The 17,060-nt window shown below is 40.9% G+C and overlaps 1 protein-coding gene and 1 long non-coding RNA gene across 4 annotated transcripts; one reads left to right on the top strand and one right to left on the bottom strand.

The window, feature by feature from the left end:
• The first annotated feature begins 2,139 nt into the window (after positions 1-2,139).
• tradd (tnfrsf1a-associated via death domain) lies at positions 2,140-13,609 on the top strand. 3 transcript variants are annotated; one of them, XM_086286668.1, is made up of 5 exons: positions 2,140-2,292; positions 8,265-8,428; positions 8,530-8,810; positions 9,824-9,971; positions 12,720-13,605. In XM_086286668.1, the coding sequence occupies exons 1-5, from the start codon at positions 2,189-2,191 to the stop codon at positions 13,016-13,018; spliced, it is 996 nt and encodes a 331-aa protein (XP_086142794.1). In that variant the 5' UTR covers positions 2,140-2,188; the 3' UTR covers positions 13,019-13,605. The 3 variants fall into 3 exon arrangements, with proteins under 3 accessions (XP_086142794.1, XP_086142802.1, XP_086142785.1); XM_086286676.1 differs by having other exon boundaries at positions 2,165-2,292; positions 8,268-8,428; positions 12,720-13,604; XM_086286659.1 differs by lacking the exon at positions 2,140-2,292 and having other exon boundaries at positions 6,070-8,428; positions 12,720-13,609.
• LOC147338951 (uncharacterized) lies at positions 9,083-17,044 on the bottom strand. The gene is made up of 3 exons (XR_015128413.1): positions 16,545-17,044; positions 14,814-14,858; positions 9,083-9,945 (listed from the first exon to the last, which is right to left on the bottom strand). It is a non-coding gene; the product is annotated as an uncharacterized LOC147338951 (long non-coding RNA).
• Positions 17,045-17,060: the final 16 nt, after the last annotated feature.

Below are 17,060 nucleotides of genomic sequence, written 5' to 3'. Positions count from 1 at the left end.
AAACATTTTAAAAACATGACTAAAAATAAACTTTTCACAACGTTCTTAGATTAACTGTGTCGATTATGTGGTCTTATCTGATCTTATTATCTGTGGCCTGCCTGTGTCTGGAAGAGGAGTACCACTCTGGTTCCTTAGAACTTGCTAAAAGGGTTATTTTAGATTATTGTTGTTTTTTTTACCCTAATGATGCCAAAAAAGCCACCATTTATTTACAACACAGGAAATCATTCCTGTACAACTCCTCCATCTAATACACAGTACACACTGCAATAGTTACACCCTTTTGCACATGCTCTACAGTAAAATAACAAATGACAAAGTTTCACAGGTTACAGTTAAATGTCAATCATATACATTTCACCTCTGTAATATTCTTGATATTTATAATTGAGCAATTTTGTATATACTCGTGCTATTTGTAAACTTTGTAATATATTGTATTATTTAATTAGTTTAGTCTGTTACTGTTATTGTCTTGGAGCAACTGTAACCCACATAATTTCCTTAGGGATTATTAAAGTATTCTGATTCTGATTATCATTTCTTTAACTAGCCTTCAGGAATAGTTCTCCAGGCTTCTTGATGGACTTTCAAAGCCATTTTGTTTGATCCCACACTGCTTCAATTCACTGCTTCAAGGTTGAGGTTTGGGCTCTGTGGAAGCCAGTCCATTACTGATAGTGTTCCACTGTGTGTTTTCTATACACGTATGCTTTTACTGCATCAGCAGTGTGTTCGGGATCATGCAGAAAAATGAAGATGCTGCCAATCAGATGTAATGTGTGCCACAAGGCTCAGTTTGCAGGCCTTGATTGTTTTTGTTATACCTGCTCTCTCTTCAGCACATTTTGAATGCTTTTAAGGACATTCCTTATCACTGTTATGCAGATGACATTCTGTTATATACCTCTTAAGCCCCAATGTGTTTCTAAGTTACAGAGATCGCATAGGTGCATAGACTCTTTTAGAAGCTTGATGACTGACAATTTTATCCAACTTATTGAAGAAAAACATGAATCCTTGTTTGTGCCCCTGGCAGATTTGTGTCTAAAATATTGGAAACTATGCCACATTTATTAAATCTTTTATTAGGAACCTTGGGGTAACTTTTGATGCAGCTTTCACTTTAGATGTTCACATTAAATCTCTGGTTCACTCTTCAATAGTGTCATGCTCTAAGTTGGAAATTAATATCTTGCATTTATATCATTGCATCTGAATGATAGGAATTCCTTGTTCTGTTGGTTTAACAAAGCTTCTTTGTACGCCACTGCAAAAGTGTTAGAAGTACCGACACGTCACACTGTTACCAATTTAGTTATGTGTTGAGTGTTTCATGGACAAACATTAGTCTAGATCAGTAAACTTCCATACATCCATACATCTTTAGCAAGTTCTAGACATCATGTGATCAGGGTGAGTACTAAAGGAGACAGAGTTTTTGCAGCAGTGGTGCTCAGACTCTCCCACTGAGCCTGAGATCCTCCAGACTCTGTGGTATTCATTAAAAAGCAGTTAAAAACTCACTTTTTTAGACTTGCTGTAACTTGGTTACATTTTTGTCTTCATGTTTTGATTATTTTGTTGTTATATTTATCTTAAAATAATATTTTTCTTACTATACAAAATATAATGAGCTGTTGGCTCAAGACTTTTGCACAGGACTATATACATTCAGATTTAGTTGTGTTAGGCTAAAAGTCCCCAAAAACAAATATATTTAAACAAAATAACATTTAAAAGCTGAAGCCAGCAGATATATTTGTTCATAAATGACATAAAAGTTCCATTTGATTAATGTTTTTGATTAGATTTCTTAGATCAGTTGCACCTGTGTCTAAATTTCCGGAAAACCTTTGCACCCCTGCATCGCTTTGTGTGACTATGCAAATATGCCTAGTGCATTGTTTTGGTTTTCCCCAGCAGCTGTTTAAATCTGTTAACACACAAAAACCCAGCGAACACAGTGAGAAATTAGACTCGTCAAAGAGCCAGTAAAGTGTTTCAGTGTTTTGGTTCAGGTTTATATTTATGATTAAATGCTAGATGTAATTGTTCGTAACGAGATTCGTTGAACTACATATGAACGTTTACGTTAAAATGAAAAAAAAAAGAAAACCTCACGCACACAAAAAAAACACTTCCTTCCCGTCACGATTTTCCTCGTTGATTTTCACCAATCAGAATGCAGCTTGATTGCTGCTCACCCAATGGGAAGCCAGGAAGCTCATACTGTCCGTGTGATTCCACAGAAGGAAGCGTTACCAAACACTTTAACAAAGTTTTAAGGTAAGTTTGAGCCGAGTTTGTCAAAGTGTTACTTCACGGTGAATCAAAGGACCTCCTAGGCAGAAACTAGGCGTGTGGGCTTCCCGAGGCTTTGGGCCGCTTCAGCGGCGTGGCTGCTCGTAGCTTTACGGTAGCTCTATCTATTCTGCGTGACATTTCTCACAGTAACCTCCATCCCTTTCAGTATAAGGTACTGACATTTTAAAACGGAATAGCTATCTTTGCGGTGTTCTGACTCAAACCAATGCAGCTGTCAAACTGTTATGAAGGTAATCAGCTAGCTCACCTGTACGTACGGGTCGCATAGCAACCACGTCCCCTAGTTTTAAGTTGGACAACAGTTATAGCTTTGACATTAAAGTTACATAGTCTATAATTTGAGTAAACTCTGGGTGTGTTTTCTGTTGTTTCTGTAAGGCTTAATTTATGATGAGTTTATAAGCTGTAATCGAAGGTTTTGTTGTTACTTTAAGCTAGGAAACATAGCAATGTAATAAAATATCCTCAGATAGCAACATTTGTTAATGTTTTTGCTTATAATTCAGTGGATCTCGAACTTTTTCTGGCTTGCCTGACTTTAGAAGTCAAAGCTAAAGCTGTAATCGTGATGTACGTATTTATTATACACTTAACTGCGACTTTATTGGATATACCTGTTCTTAACACAGATTTCTAATCAGCCAATCACATGGCCTTGTTGATGCTAGAGGCGAATGGGCAGACTGCTTTGAGCTCATAGGAAATTAACGGCAACTGAAATAACCACTAGTTACAACAAAGGTATGCAGGAGAGCATCTATGAAAACATAGCACATCCAACTTGGAAGCAAATAGGCTGCAGCTGCACAAGACCATACCAGCAGCAGAGGGCACAGCGAGTGCCACCCTAGCTACAGTTCACAGGGGCTCAACAAACCTGAACAATAGAAGATCAGGGGGGGGGAAACATTGCCTGGTCTGATGAGTCTTGTTTTCTGCTCCAACATTCAGATGGTAGGGTCAGAATTTGACATAAAAGCATGGATCCATGGCTCAGGCTGCTGGTGTAGGAACCATTATTTTAAGTCAGCTTCATTACCCAGGTCATCCATACTCTACTTATAGTGGAAGTGCTAGTCATATTCGATGTACAGGGGGATAAATAACTTATTCACAACTAGCCTCCTGTTGTTAATGTAACTTTGAGTTAGTTCAGATGTGCTAAATGTCGTTTTCAGAGATGAACCCCTCACACATTGCGTTGGATGTGTCTCCCTAATTAGAATGTTCTAACTTGAAACACAAGAGCCATGCTGAAGAGGGTTTTCTGATACCATGGCAGCCCAAAATTAAAAGGAATCTAAGGCTAAATTGAAAAATAAATTGATAACTGTTTTAAAGACACTGGAAATAATGTGATCTGATCTTCTAAGTCAAAATAAGATAAAAACAAAATCTGAATAAACTGAAAACATTTTCGTGTCCTTTATGAACAGCTAGATAACAAACAGTGAAGGTGGAAAATAACAAATGAACTCTTGAAATTAGTAACTGAAACAGCCGCCTTCAGCAGCCGCGACCTCCGTCAGATGCTTCCTGTAGCAGTTTTAAGAGGCATTCATGATGAAGAGGAGGAATTTCAGATTGTGTTTGGTGTGTTATTAGTCATTGTGTGCTTTTTTCCATATAATATTTTGCTGGGAATCAATTCAGAAACCTCAGATATTCCAGAGGAGTTAAATGTTTTTTCTTGCCCCTTAATTCATTACTTACAGTTTACAAACTGTTTATAAACTTGCCTGAGCAAAAATAGACTGTAAACAAAGTTTATGGTTAACTGAAATGGTTTTGGAAGACCTGCCAAGTTAAGGTGATCAAAAACACAAGTCACTTTTTATGCGTCTGCATGCAAAACGTGCTCCTCTTATTCATACTGACTGTAAAGAGGAGCCTTCCCAACATGTAAGGCCTCAGGTTTTCCAAACTTCTGCTGAGGAAAATTTGTCCTCTCTAACCAGCAGTTCACTGAAGAAACAAGTCAAACTGAACTTGAAACTTAAAAACACTGTAACCTTGGAAAAACCGACTTGATTTAATCACAGAATGCTGAAGCTTCGGATGATGAATGACCACGAAGGCTCTGATTTTGCCACCCACTTCTCACGAGCTGAAACCTCTGAATTTTGACAGAGTCAGTTCATTTTTATATCTCTGGATGGTCAGATCACACTGTTACTGTTAAAACTACTTTAAGGATCTTTCGGATATGAGGAATCAATATTTCTAGCTTTAGCTGTTTTCCATCAATATTCAGTTGTGTAAATAGCACCTAGTACATCCTCTGGAAACTGGGCTTTTCTCTTTGACGAGCAAACCTCTGATCTTTGATACAGTGACTACAGATAAAGGTCGCATGCTTCACCACATCATTCATTTGTGTGAAAAAGTAATTACGCTCTCAGCCACAGAAGCTTGTGTTGTCCACCTGGTGTTTCACATTGGGTTGCAAATCTTTGACCTCTCTTCCTTCATGTCCATCAATTGAAAGATGTTTGAGGGTTTTCCTGCATGTAACAAGTGTTACCTTCACAGGAACGATAACCCTCCCTTTCCTGCCTCTGAGGTCTTCCTTTGTGGATTTGTCGGTGTGCTGAGGATTATTATCATGGGAGGAGATTTGGGGTTTAATATGTTGCCAAAGAACACCACAGCATACAGAATGGACATGCCAAGGATTTAACTACTGGTTGTTGACCACTTGAGTCACAGATGCTCCCCCCCAGGCTGACATAACCATGTAGGGATGGTCTTTTCCTGACAATAAAGACCTTTTTCTTGCATGACTCCCACACAGGTGTGGCAGACACATGCAACAGAGTTACCTTCAGACCCTGTGATCACATTTTTCAAGGTTTTTTTAGACCAAAAAAAAGAAAAAAGAAGAATTTGTGGTCATTTTAAATCTCTTGCCAGACTTGACATCAGATAAATGATATATGGCATGGCGTCACCATGTAGTTGGCATGTTTTGTTTTCTAACAGAGAGCTTTACTAAAAACGCTAGAAGTGTAACTTAATGCTGTGTGGTCATAAGGATATGATCATTTATAGGGATGATTAAACAAATTATTAGCCCTCAGTGTCAGTTATTCTTATATTTATGTATGGATTGAAGCGAGTAGATGTTAAAAAGCTACATTTATAATTGAAAATGATCATTTGCAAACTTAGTCAGGGGGAATTATGAAATGTTTTCTGCTTATGCTTTTCAAATGTGAGGACTTTCCATTTTTACCCTTTTATGTCATCTGAATTTATTGTTCGTATTTTTTTGGACTGGACAAAATGAGCCACTTTTGAATTCGTTTGATTCATGCTTCTGAATCAAATTTTTTTTTTGTTACCCAAACAAGCTCTCCAGGGAATACTAGAGGTTGGCTTTTGGCAGCAAAGGATGAATTTTATATTTTAAGCTCCCGATGATCACTTAATCCTCATCCAGCTGCTAAACTAATCTCACAGTATACTTCCAGTGTACCAGTTGATAGGATAGCAAATAATTACATACTGCCTAAGTCGTTTCCTGTACACCTAGCCGCCAAGCATACTGTGATTCAGTAAAATGCGAGGACGTGCACCTAATCCAGCTCAGAGGTTCCTCTTTCCCTGCAGAGCGCTCCAAGTCAGGATGCATAGAGACAGCACCAGCAGGTTTCAGCGGTTCATCCAGGGCACAGGAGTCAGGGGCTGGAGTGGGGGAGGGGAGGGATGAGATTAAACATGTTTTTATGTAATGAGGGTTTCAGAAGGGAGCTGGGGTAAAAAAGGTGGAGTGAGGCCAGAAACATGGTGGATGTATTTTGGCTGCCGTGGGTCGGGCGGTTAAGTCAGCAGAGGTGATACGGTTTATTATCCCATCACTCTGAGTGAACACGATTAGAAACTGAATCTCCTGCTTCAGATAAAATGAGACGTAGAATTAATGACCACTGATCAAAAATTTAGAGCCTGAATTTGAGATGACGTACGTCTCTCACCACATGTTTTTATTACCTGCTGACGGTGGAGGAACAGTGATTTACACTGGGTTCAAACCTCCTGCTGTACTGGGGCCTTTCTGTGGACTTTCATATTTCCTACATCTTCATGGGTTTCCTCTGCATGCTCCGGTTTCACCACACAGTCCAAAGACATGCGTGTTTGAGTAATAGTTGTTTTTGCCCCTTAGTCGTAAAAGGCTGATGGGGTATTTTTATTATCCTGCTGAGCGAGTGGTTGGGGGACGTGGACGCCCAAGTTTGTTGGGCGATAATGTGATAACTCGAGAACGAAGCAATGGTCTGATACAGCTGGTGTATCTATTAAAAATCTCAGGTGAGTTTGAATCTCATTGACCGTGATCTCAAAGTTAGAGGTCAGTTTTGAAAGCTTGAAATTTAAACAGGTGCATCTGCTAGGAGGCTGAGCTGCTGCTGTCAGTATTTTTTTAATTATCTGTGAGTAAGTGTGGATGTCCGTCTCCAAATGTTAGCCCTGTGATGGATCGATCCAGGGTTCACCTTGCCTCTTACCTTGAACCAGTTAAAAAAAAATCTATATCCAAAAATGTAGTTAAATGTTTAAATAACACAACAAAACCCAGAAACATTACATTTAAGACAAGAGAAATACGAGAAAAGGAGAAAATCCTCAAATTTAACAAACAAGCAAACCTACAAACAGGTGATAGAGTAGGGCTCACTGTCTTATTTGTTATGCTAGTGCAAGAAATTGAATATCATTCATGTAATTGAATTTAAAAAAGTAAACTTCCATGTATTCTGTATTCATTACACAAAGCATATTATTTCAAGACTTGTTTTTGATTAAATTCAGTTGATTATGGTTTGTAGCTCATGTAGTGGAATATTGTAGAATATTTAATTTGGATTTCACAGTATATTTACACTCTGTTAACCACGTGGTCAAGCACAATCATTAGGAAAAATGCTGAGTTGACAGTTGTCCAGTCGATCATCAACACCCTCCTCACGGAGGATAAGCCATAGAGAGTCATTGCTGTATTGAAGCATATAAATAGAAAGTTGACTGGAAGAATGAAGAGTATTGTAAAATTTGCACCACAATGACAGAAGACTTGAGAGGATTGTAGAGGGGGAAAAAGTGGATTGAAGAACTTGAGAGAATTTCACAAGGAGTGGACAGAGCCTGGTGTCAGTGCATCAAGAGCCACCACATACAGACGTCTTCAGCCGAAAGTAAAACTTGCATTTGATTTGGAAATCAAGGTCCTGGATATGTGAGAAAGAGTGGAGAATCCAACGTGTTTGAAGTCCAGTGTGAAGTTTCCACAGTCTGTGACAATTTAGGGTGCCATTTCATCTGCTGCTGCTGGTGGTGGTCAACACAGTCGTCTACCAGGAGACTTTAGAGCACTTTATCAATCCATCTGCTAACAACCTTTATAGTGATGTCAATTTCCTTTCCCAGCACCACTTAGGACCTGTCCACAGCGATAAAACTACCACCAAATGGTTTGCTGGCAATGTTTTCACCCTGCTACATTTACCAGCCAACTCACTTGACCCTAACTCCCACCGCAAGAAATCTACAAAGTAGACGAGAAATACCCAAAACCAAAACACAGACAAGCTGAAGGCCACAATCAAAGCAACCTAGGCTTCAGTAACACCTCAGCAGTGCTACAAGCTGATCGGTTTCATGCCACTAATTACTGCACTTATGCAGTAATTAGTGGCAAAGGAGCTCAAACCAAGTATCAAGTGTATAAACATGCGGATGTTTCCTTTGTAAATCCTTTTTTATTCCCATTGATCTCGGCAAATATTCTACTAATCTCAGATACTTGATTTCATGAGCCGTACATTAAAATCAATGAAGTTAAAGCAAAAACAAAGCTTGAAATATTTCACTTTATATTTGATGAATATACAATATATGAAAGTGTACCTTTCTGCATTAATTGTCTCAAGTAGTGTTCAGAGAATGGCGGACAAGACTGTGGATGGAGGTCAATGGACGGGATGCGCAGTCATGTTTCTGCAGTCGCTGTGTCCCGGTGTGAACCTGCTCTCTCTCTACAAAGACCCACAGGGAAAGTTCATCATTTTCAAAGTCATCAAGCTGACACTTACAGGTGAGCCCTCGGTTAGGCATTTCTCATACTGCATGCTCATTAAAATAGGAAAAACCTCTTGTAGGGTTTACCTTGATTAATCATAGTCTTCCACTGTTAAGACTCTGCTGGAGGCCTGGGTACATTTGAGATCCTAAAGGTCCATGACGCGGATCCCTTCCTGGGGGTGGAGGTGAAGTTTGTGAATGTGGCAGCATGTCATCAGTTCCTGGAGAGCTACAGCTCTGGAGCGGTGAGACAGTATCTCTGCCAGCACGCCTGCCGGCTGCTTGCTCTGTCCCAGGAGTTAACTGTGGAAACCCAGCTCAAGGCAGGCACTCATACTCTGGATCGGTGTCTGGACAAGCTGGATCTTTGCCTACAGCACATCCACCTGTCACAGGTAAGGTTGATGTTCCTGTTAAACTGTTCTCCAGTGATTTTAAAGAGGCAAAAAGATTTTAAAAGTAGATCTCATTTCACCTCACCGTGCCTGACACTGGCCGATTTCTAATGGGATTTTTTCTTGCAAGGTAATTTAGCTGCAATGTGAAACCTTTTCACAAAGATTCACACAAGCAGGTTTGTCATAATCATACCTGTTCCTGAAAGCTAACAGCCACACTCTCTCAGTGACAGTTCAGCCTGATCACTCGTTAGAGTTCCACACAGCCAACTTTTGGGAGCAGTTGAGTTTAAGGAGAGGGAGACAAGACAAAAGACACACTGTGGAAGAGAGCCAGAGATTTAATAATAACTAATGATTAAATGCAGAGAGGTGTCAAAACATACAGTGAGTGAAAAGAGACCAGAATGAGGAACACTGCATCACAGGAAGCCCCCAGCAGTCTAAACCTATTGCAACATAACTAAGAGGGCATTCAGGGATCACCTGATCCAACCCTAGCTATTTGCTTTACCAAAAAGGAAAGTTCTAACCCTAATCTTAAAAGTAGAGAGGGTTTCTGTCTCCTGAATCCAAACTGGGAGGCTGAAGGCTCTGCCTCCCATTCTACTTTTAAATACTCTGGGAATCGCAAGTAAGCCTGCTGTCTGAGAGCAAAGTGCTCTAATGCGGTACTATGAGGTCATTAACATGGGGGCTGATTATTCAAGACCTTGTATGTGAGGAGCAGGATTTTAAATTTGATTCTACCAGAGAGCCAAAGAAGAGAAGCCAATATGGGAAATATCCTCTCTCTTTCTAGTTCCTGTGAGTACTTGCTCTGCAGGATTTTGGATCCACTGAAAATGTAACCGCAAAATTTAGCATTTTGAAACAAATAATCTCCTGTTTCTGCCAAATTTAAGCCATTGCCCTTTATTGTAGTCACTATGGCCTTCGGAGAGTGTGCCCACTTTGACGTTCTCATTTATTTTTATTCTGAGTGATTTCTGCCATTTTGTGCCTTTCAGCCGGAGCGCCTGCGCGATGAGGAGATCGATGAGCTCGAGCAGCAGCTGCAGAGTCAGGCCCGCGGTCCTGCCTCACAGTCCGTCACCATCATGCAGGAAGAGTCTCCCGTTCCCAGCAACTGCTTCAAGTTTCAGAACAGAGTGTTTGGTGAGTCGAGACTGTCCTTGTTACTAGTCGTGTGTGTGGTGTGCTGTCCACAGTACATTATTTAGATATTCTCTGTAATTTAACTATCGGGGATTGTCGTTCATTTACAAATGGTGGGCTTACTGCCATCTCCTCGTTCTCCTCATGTGTCTGCAAAAACAAATTCAAGAAGCTGACAGAACTTTGTTGATTGACTTTTTTTTTCTCGACAGCACATGAATTCAATACTATTTCAGCTGACTCCCTAATCCAGCCAGTCAGTGGGAAGAGATTAATGCCTGCAGCTAATGTGTTTGGTTTTCATACTTGGACTGATTTCATATTGGGTCAACTAAAATTTGAATTAATAAAAATGCAGGAGATTTGGTGGCTGCCAAACAACTGAAATTAAACACCCAGTGACACATTAAGGCTCTCCTGGGGTTTGTAAATTGATGTTGGTGGTCTTGATGGGAAAAAAGGAAAGTGTGAAAGTACAACAGCAGGGATTTTTGTTAATGAACTGACTGCTCTTTATTAATTGCACCTGATTTTTCAGTACTTTTGATCATGCAAGTGCACAACTTTAAAGCTGCTCTGATCAGTTTTTTTCCATATGAACAATGAGATTACACAGCTCTGTGATCACAGGCTATTCGCTGACTTTGCCTGTTTGTTGTTTGGTGCTTAGCAAGTAGTGTTTGCTGCTTGAGACCAGCTGCTTGCTGAAGCAGTGAGCCAGAAAACCAAACCAGTGAACTTAAAGGTGCTAAGTGCGATGTGCACTTCAGGAGGTAGTGAAGACATAAAGCTTAAGCTAAGTTAAGATGAACTTTAGACTTGTTAGGACATTGGTCAGCTGGGTAGCACTGTTGCCTCACAGTGAGAAGTCCTGGGTTCAAATCCACCGGTCCATCTCTCCAGATAGCCTGGAGAGGTATCCTATCACTGTCCCCATCTGGCTGAAAATTACTCATTACAGCTGTTTTATAATCTTAAAGCACATGAAACGAATGAATATGCAGAATCTGCAGCTACAGCTGGCAAAAGGGCAGTGCAGTATTAAAGTATGAAAGTCCTGTCGGTGTACATTAAAATTAAACAGTGTGGGGGTGCATCCACTTGAGCTTTTTTCCAGCCGTATGCAATCGGAGCTCTATGTATGTAGAAAAGGGATTTATTAAATGTCCACAGGGAGGTCATACAAGTTCAGGGGTCTTAAACGTTTGCTGGGTGTACCACCAGCAGTGTCATGATACATGACTGGCAGATGCTCTGCCTCTCTTCTAGCCTCACAACTGGATGAGCCCTTCTTGTTGACTCTTTGCTCCTGCTTTTAAAAGTGGACCAACATGGCTAAATTTCACTTACCTAATTAGAAACATGGTTTACATGTTTCGAAAAAATCTGAAGCTTGAAAATAAATGTGGTTAATTTTACAGATGTTTACAGGAGTTTCCAGAGGTGCTGAGTGTCCCTTATGTGTGGCCCTTTATATAAAACAGCAGCCAAACTGACATCAACACTAAATGAGAAGCAAGGAATTAATAATGCATCATGTACACAAGTCCTATTGGTGTTTAAGTTTGGGTTGAAAGCTGCAGCCTTTAGCTTTTCTCATAGTCATACACTCATAGTGGGGGATGACTGGACATCAGCGGAGAATGTAACACTGCTGGTCTGAGGATTCAGGTGTGCACTTACTCCTGGAAAACTACAGCATTAGTATGAAATACTGTAGTTTTGATTATATGACTATTTAGTTTGCTGTACTAGAGTCAGGTACTATTATTTGCTTAGAGCTCCCTCCCAAGGTGCTCTCACCTGGACATTTTTAGAAAAGCATTTGGAGTTATCAGCTGAAAAGAAACACTACATCAGAAGAGTCAAATGTGTGATTGAAGCAGCCTGCTAAAGACTCTCAGTAAATTCTTTTAAAACTCAAATTTTTCGATAAATTGAAATGTGATTCTTCACGTAGTGATGCTGGGATTACTACGCGGGAGTGGAAAAGTTTGGGAAGTGAAAATGTATTTGTAGATTTTGAAAAGTTGTGACTTTCTAAATCCACAGGCTTCCCACCACCATTCAAAAAAAATGCACATTAGGTTTATTGGTGATTCTAAGTTGCCCATTGGTGTGAATGAGATTGGGAATAGTTGAGAGACAAGTGGCCTGTCCAGGGGGCACCCTGCCTCCACCCTGTGACAGCTGGGATTGGCTCCATTGTCTCTGCAGCCGTGAATTGGATAAGCAGTTAAAAAGGTGGATTGATGGACTCTGTTTATGTGGAAACATGGAGAGACGCATAGATTATTTTTGTCATCTGGTGTATAAATACATTTCTTATTAAATGAGCAGTGTTTTTTTTTTTTAAAGAAAGTGCTCATTTCTGTTGTCTGGCTGTGTTTTTTTTTTTTTTTTTTTTTTTTTTAGTGGAGTGGGATGATGGGTGTCTTTCATTTAGCTTTATGGTTCCAGCTATTATTAAAATCTTGACTCTCGCTCAGGTTTTTATACCTCAGAGATGGAAACATTTGAGGAGTGTTTTTTTTATTTTATTTTTTTATATATACATTATTGTGTAATGGTTTTAGAGTTCGACTCACTGTCACCCGTGAACTAATAGGAGTTTCGACACCCCTGCCCTAAGTTCTTCTGTGAGAGCTTGCTGTTTACATCTGTTTGTAAAACACTGTTTATGTAATCGTACTTGATTGCGGTTTACATTAATGCTTTCCCTTCATCTTTATCCTGTGGCCCCGTCAGAGGACCGAATGCTGACAGCGGCAGATGTGCAGAGCTTTTCTAACGGAGTTGGCCGTCAGTGGAAGCACGTAGGGAGGGCCTTGGGGAAGAACTGCCGCGCTCTGAAGGGCCCGGCAATAGACAACCTGGCCTACGAGTACGAGAGAGAAGGGCTGTATGAGCAAGCCTATCAGCTTCTCAGCCGCTTCATCCAGGCGGAGGGGAGGGCGGCCAAGCTGAGCCGACTGGTCAAAGCACTGGAGGACTGCAAACTCACGAGCCTGGCTGAAAATATTCTGGACCCGCAGCCGCGAGAGTAACTCTGAGTCTCAGCTGTGAAAACAGAGAAGGGGGGCGGAGTCCTCTCTGTGCAAGGAGCAGCAACTTTGTCCTCCCTGCTTATGTTATACACACAGTGTGTTTGTTCTTCACATCTGTCATCGACAGCATCCCGTCCTTCAAATCATCCCCCGTGTGTGCGTGCGTGTAGGAGTGTGTGTGGGAGTGTGTGCGTATATTGAATGATTCACGTCTTTGCTTTTCAATTATTAGTATTATTGATAATTGTTTTAATTTAGTTGAATGATCTGTCATCACTTTTTAAAAAATGCTGTCATGAGTTTAATGCACTGTTTAAACCGTTGTCATCATGTTTCTCCTTTTAAAGTCTATTTACAGATGGAACCTGTTGGGTCTTCTTTCTAATGAGTGCGAGACTGTTTTTTTTCTCCTACAAAATGGGTGCATTCAAATTAAATGATTGAGGAACAAAAAAAAAAAAAAGACAAAAAAACAAGCTTCATGTTTCTGTTTGATGCATTAGTGTAATTAAACCTGAAAACACCATTTTGTCAAAAGTCCCTCAGGTATAATTTAGTGTTAATCCGCCCTCCCTCTCCACCAGCGCTGGCTGTCACTCACACACGTGCACATGATTGAACTGCTGATGCTGAACGTCTGTGTGTGTGTGTGTCATTGCTTGAGTCATGATGTGGGCGCTTCAGGGCAGATCTGAGGTAGGTGTGTGTGTGTTTTATCTCAGCTTGGCTGTCAAAGATGGATGGAGCTTCTACAGGTTGAGCTCCTGTGCTGGTTTCATTCAGGGTCCACTGTAAAAGAGCCCCTCCCCTACTTTTTTTTTTTTTAACTTGACCATCCATCCAGATGTGATGTGTGGATTAGACGTGTTTATCACACACACACACACACACACACACACACACACACACACACACACACACACACACACACACACACACACACACACACACTAATGTGATACAGACCCTTCAAATAGACATACATAGTGTCCTAAGTTAAACACACACGTCCCTGCTGCTCCAACTGCTGGTGATAGCTAGGCTGTGTCCTCAGTAATATTTTTGGGAATTTTGTGGGTTTATGGAGTACAGAGACGTTTACGCCCGCACTGACATGATGTGGCATATGTTGATTTAAGCTGACACTGATATTGTTAATACCATCAAGTGATTTAAATGATATGACTTTTAGGCCTGATGGAGGTTAAAAGATGAATTCAAGAAAACATTTAGATCATAATGATGGAGAATAAAATTCCATCCATTCGCTTCCGCTTATCCTTTTCAGGGTCGCGGGGGGCGCTGGAGCCTATCCCAGCTGTCATAGGGCGAGAGGCGGGGTACACCCGGGACAGGTTGCCGGTCTGTCGCAGAGCCAACACATAGGGACAGACAACCATTCACACTCACATTCACACCTAGTGACAATTTGGATTATCCAATTAACCTATCCCCACAAGTTGCATGTCTTTGGACGGTGGGAGGAAGCCGGAGTACCCGGAGAGAACCCACGCAAACACGGGGAGAACATGCAAACTCCGCACAGAAAGACCCCGGCCTGATGGTGGACTTGAACTCAGGACCTTCTTGCTGTGCGGCAACAGTGCTAACCACCGTGGATTAATAAAATTAATCCACATAATGTTTTGTGGGTTGGGGTCAGCAGGTGAACAGGTGTGACAACAGGTCAGCCAGTTTGGATACACATGTTCTTTTTTTTTTTGTGGAGCTAAGCCGATGGGATATGTGCAGGATGTGGTTTGGTTGTGTGTTGTCGAAATCAGCAAAGACTTACCTGAAAGAGACTTCATCTGAATGGCTGTGTATGTTTGTCCCAAACCTATAAACAGGCACATGCAAAAAGAAAGTTTTTACAGGACTCTGTGTCGTTCTGTGAAAAAAAGAAGTAGCTACATCCCTTCTGCTTTCCTGGGAAGCAGTTTGCTGGTCTGGAGCAATCAGTTGTCCAGGTGTGGATGTCTTCAACCTCAATTTGGAGCTTTTAAGTATTTCTTTGAACTGTTGTTTTTCCAGGGAGGAATGATTGTGTAGAATACATCTTTAATAACTTACAAAACAAGAATTTGGTGCTGAGAATGAGCCACAATCATACAGATTCAAATATGTACAAACACTGACTTAAAACTTTAAATAGGTGGTGCTAAAGGTTCTACAATGTCTTAAAAACTGACAACACCACCGTTCATTCCCCTTAGTGATTATGATTAACTACAACTGGTTGTTTTTCTTTGCTGGCAAAAGGATTTGTTTAACAGCACTCATTGGACTGACCAGTACTCCAAGGAAAGACCTAGGAACTCAATGAAGCTCTAAGAAGGAGACTTGTAGATTCACACAAGTTAGGAAGGTCTCTTGGAGCCAGTTTTAAAGAACTTCAGATTGCAAGATCATCAGTTCAAACTATTGTACATAAGTACAAGTTATTCTGATATGTCCTCACTTTACCAAAATCTGGCAGAAGACTCAACCTGTCACCCTCAGATGAGAGGAAATTGTTTAGGATGTTCAGGAACAAGCTGGGAGCCACAAGGCCTGCCATGAACTGAAAACTTCTGTAACAACAGGGTCTCTGTCCACAGTGAAGCCAGTCACGGACTGAAAGGGTGCTGACCAAGAAAAAAAAGTCCATGCTCTGATCACAAGAGGCATGTTTGGAGGAGGTGAGGCTTTCACTGTAGAACACTGTTCCATCTGTCAGCATGGTGATGGCAGCATCGTGTTTTGGGGCTGTTTTGCTGCCACTGGTACTGGTACATTTCACAAAATAAATGGAATAATGAAAAAGGCGATTACCTCCAAAATGTTCAACTGCACCTCAAGGACAGCAGCTAGACAGTTGAAACTTGGACACAATTGATAAAGCAGGCTAGCATTAAATTTCTGGAATAGTTTTTCCAAAGCCTTGACCTCAACCCTACTTAAAATTTGTGGATTATGCTGAAAACTCAGGTCCATACCAGGACACCATATTAATTCAAATGAACTCTACCAATTCTGCTAAGGATAATGGCTGAGTATACAGACAGAATTATGCCAAAAGTTTGTTGTTGGCTACTAAAAGCGTCTGGTTGCAACTTGCTAAGAGACATTAAAGCAATTATTGGGGTGTATATTCGCCAAATTAGTGTTTTAAAGTCATTAAAGATGTATCCTGTACAATTACTCCACCCTAGAAAAAGAACAGTTACAAAAACAGTAATTAAAAGCCCCATATTACAGTGACATTTGTACCTATGATGAGTGGATGTAAACTTTTGACCACTTCCCTGTTTCTGAGAGGGTTTTTTTGTACCTTTCACCACATTAATTTGGGAATTTTTGTTCTTCACATTTTTCCTCATGAAGCTTTTAATGAGCTTAAGATCTTAAATGTAATATTTAAAAAACTTAAAGTGTTATATTTGCATTCGTAAACAGTTGTTTATGCTAGTGGTTATATGAGTGACTGCGATTGTGCTGCTTTACACCGTTACAGTTACCCAACGGCAGACGTTATATAGCATACCTGTGCATAGGATACACGGAATTTGTATTTAACTCCTAAAACGTTATTTAAAAATCACTGTAGTACTTTTACACAGTAAACTCGCTCGCCGGGATCACAAGGTCAGGCCTATTTATGCTGTTGACATAATCGCACGTCATGCTTGTCCCAGGGAATAGACGGTGACCGCGCTGGGGCATTTTAACGTTCCCACCGCTGCACGATTTCCACTGATGCCACGAGACACGGGGGCGACGTTTGCCATTTAAACGGCTCTTTCGTTTGAATAATCTTTCATCGGACGTGATTAGAGCTCGGCTGCTCTGACGTCAGCCAGATTGTCCGCGTTAGGTGAGTCTCGCGCAGCTTTCCCTCCTCCTCCTCCCCTCCCTCATCCTCTAGCGCCCCTCCTGCCTGCTTTCGTGAAAAAAAAAAAAGATACGATGAAATCGCTCGCGCTCGCTGCCATCATCACCATCAGCGCCGCCCTGTAGAGCGAGAGAAAAAGAGAGAGAGCGCGCGCTCGAGACCCCCCCT

The sequence above is a fragment of the Aulonocara sp. 'chitande type north' Nkhata Bay genome, linkage group LG1 (genome assembly GCF_057382095.1).
Source record: "Aulonocara sp. 'chitande type north' Nkhata Bay isolate Kocher_YH1m ecotype deep benthic linkage group LG1, A_spYH_male_GT1.1, whole genome shotgun sequence".
Taxonomy (NCBI): Eukaryota; Metazoa; Chordata; class Actinopteri; order Cichliformes; family Cichlidae; genus Aulonocara; species Aulonocara sp. 'chitande type north' Nkhata Bay.
This window is presented reverse-complemented; position numbering and strand designations above follow the sequence as displayed.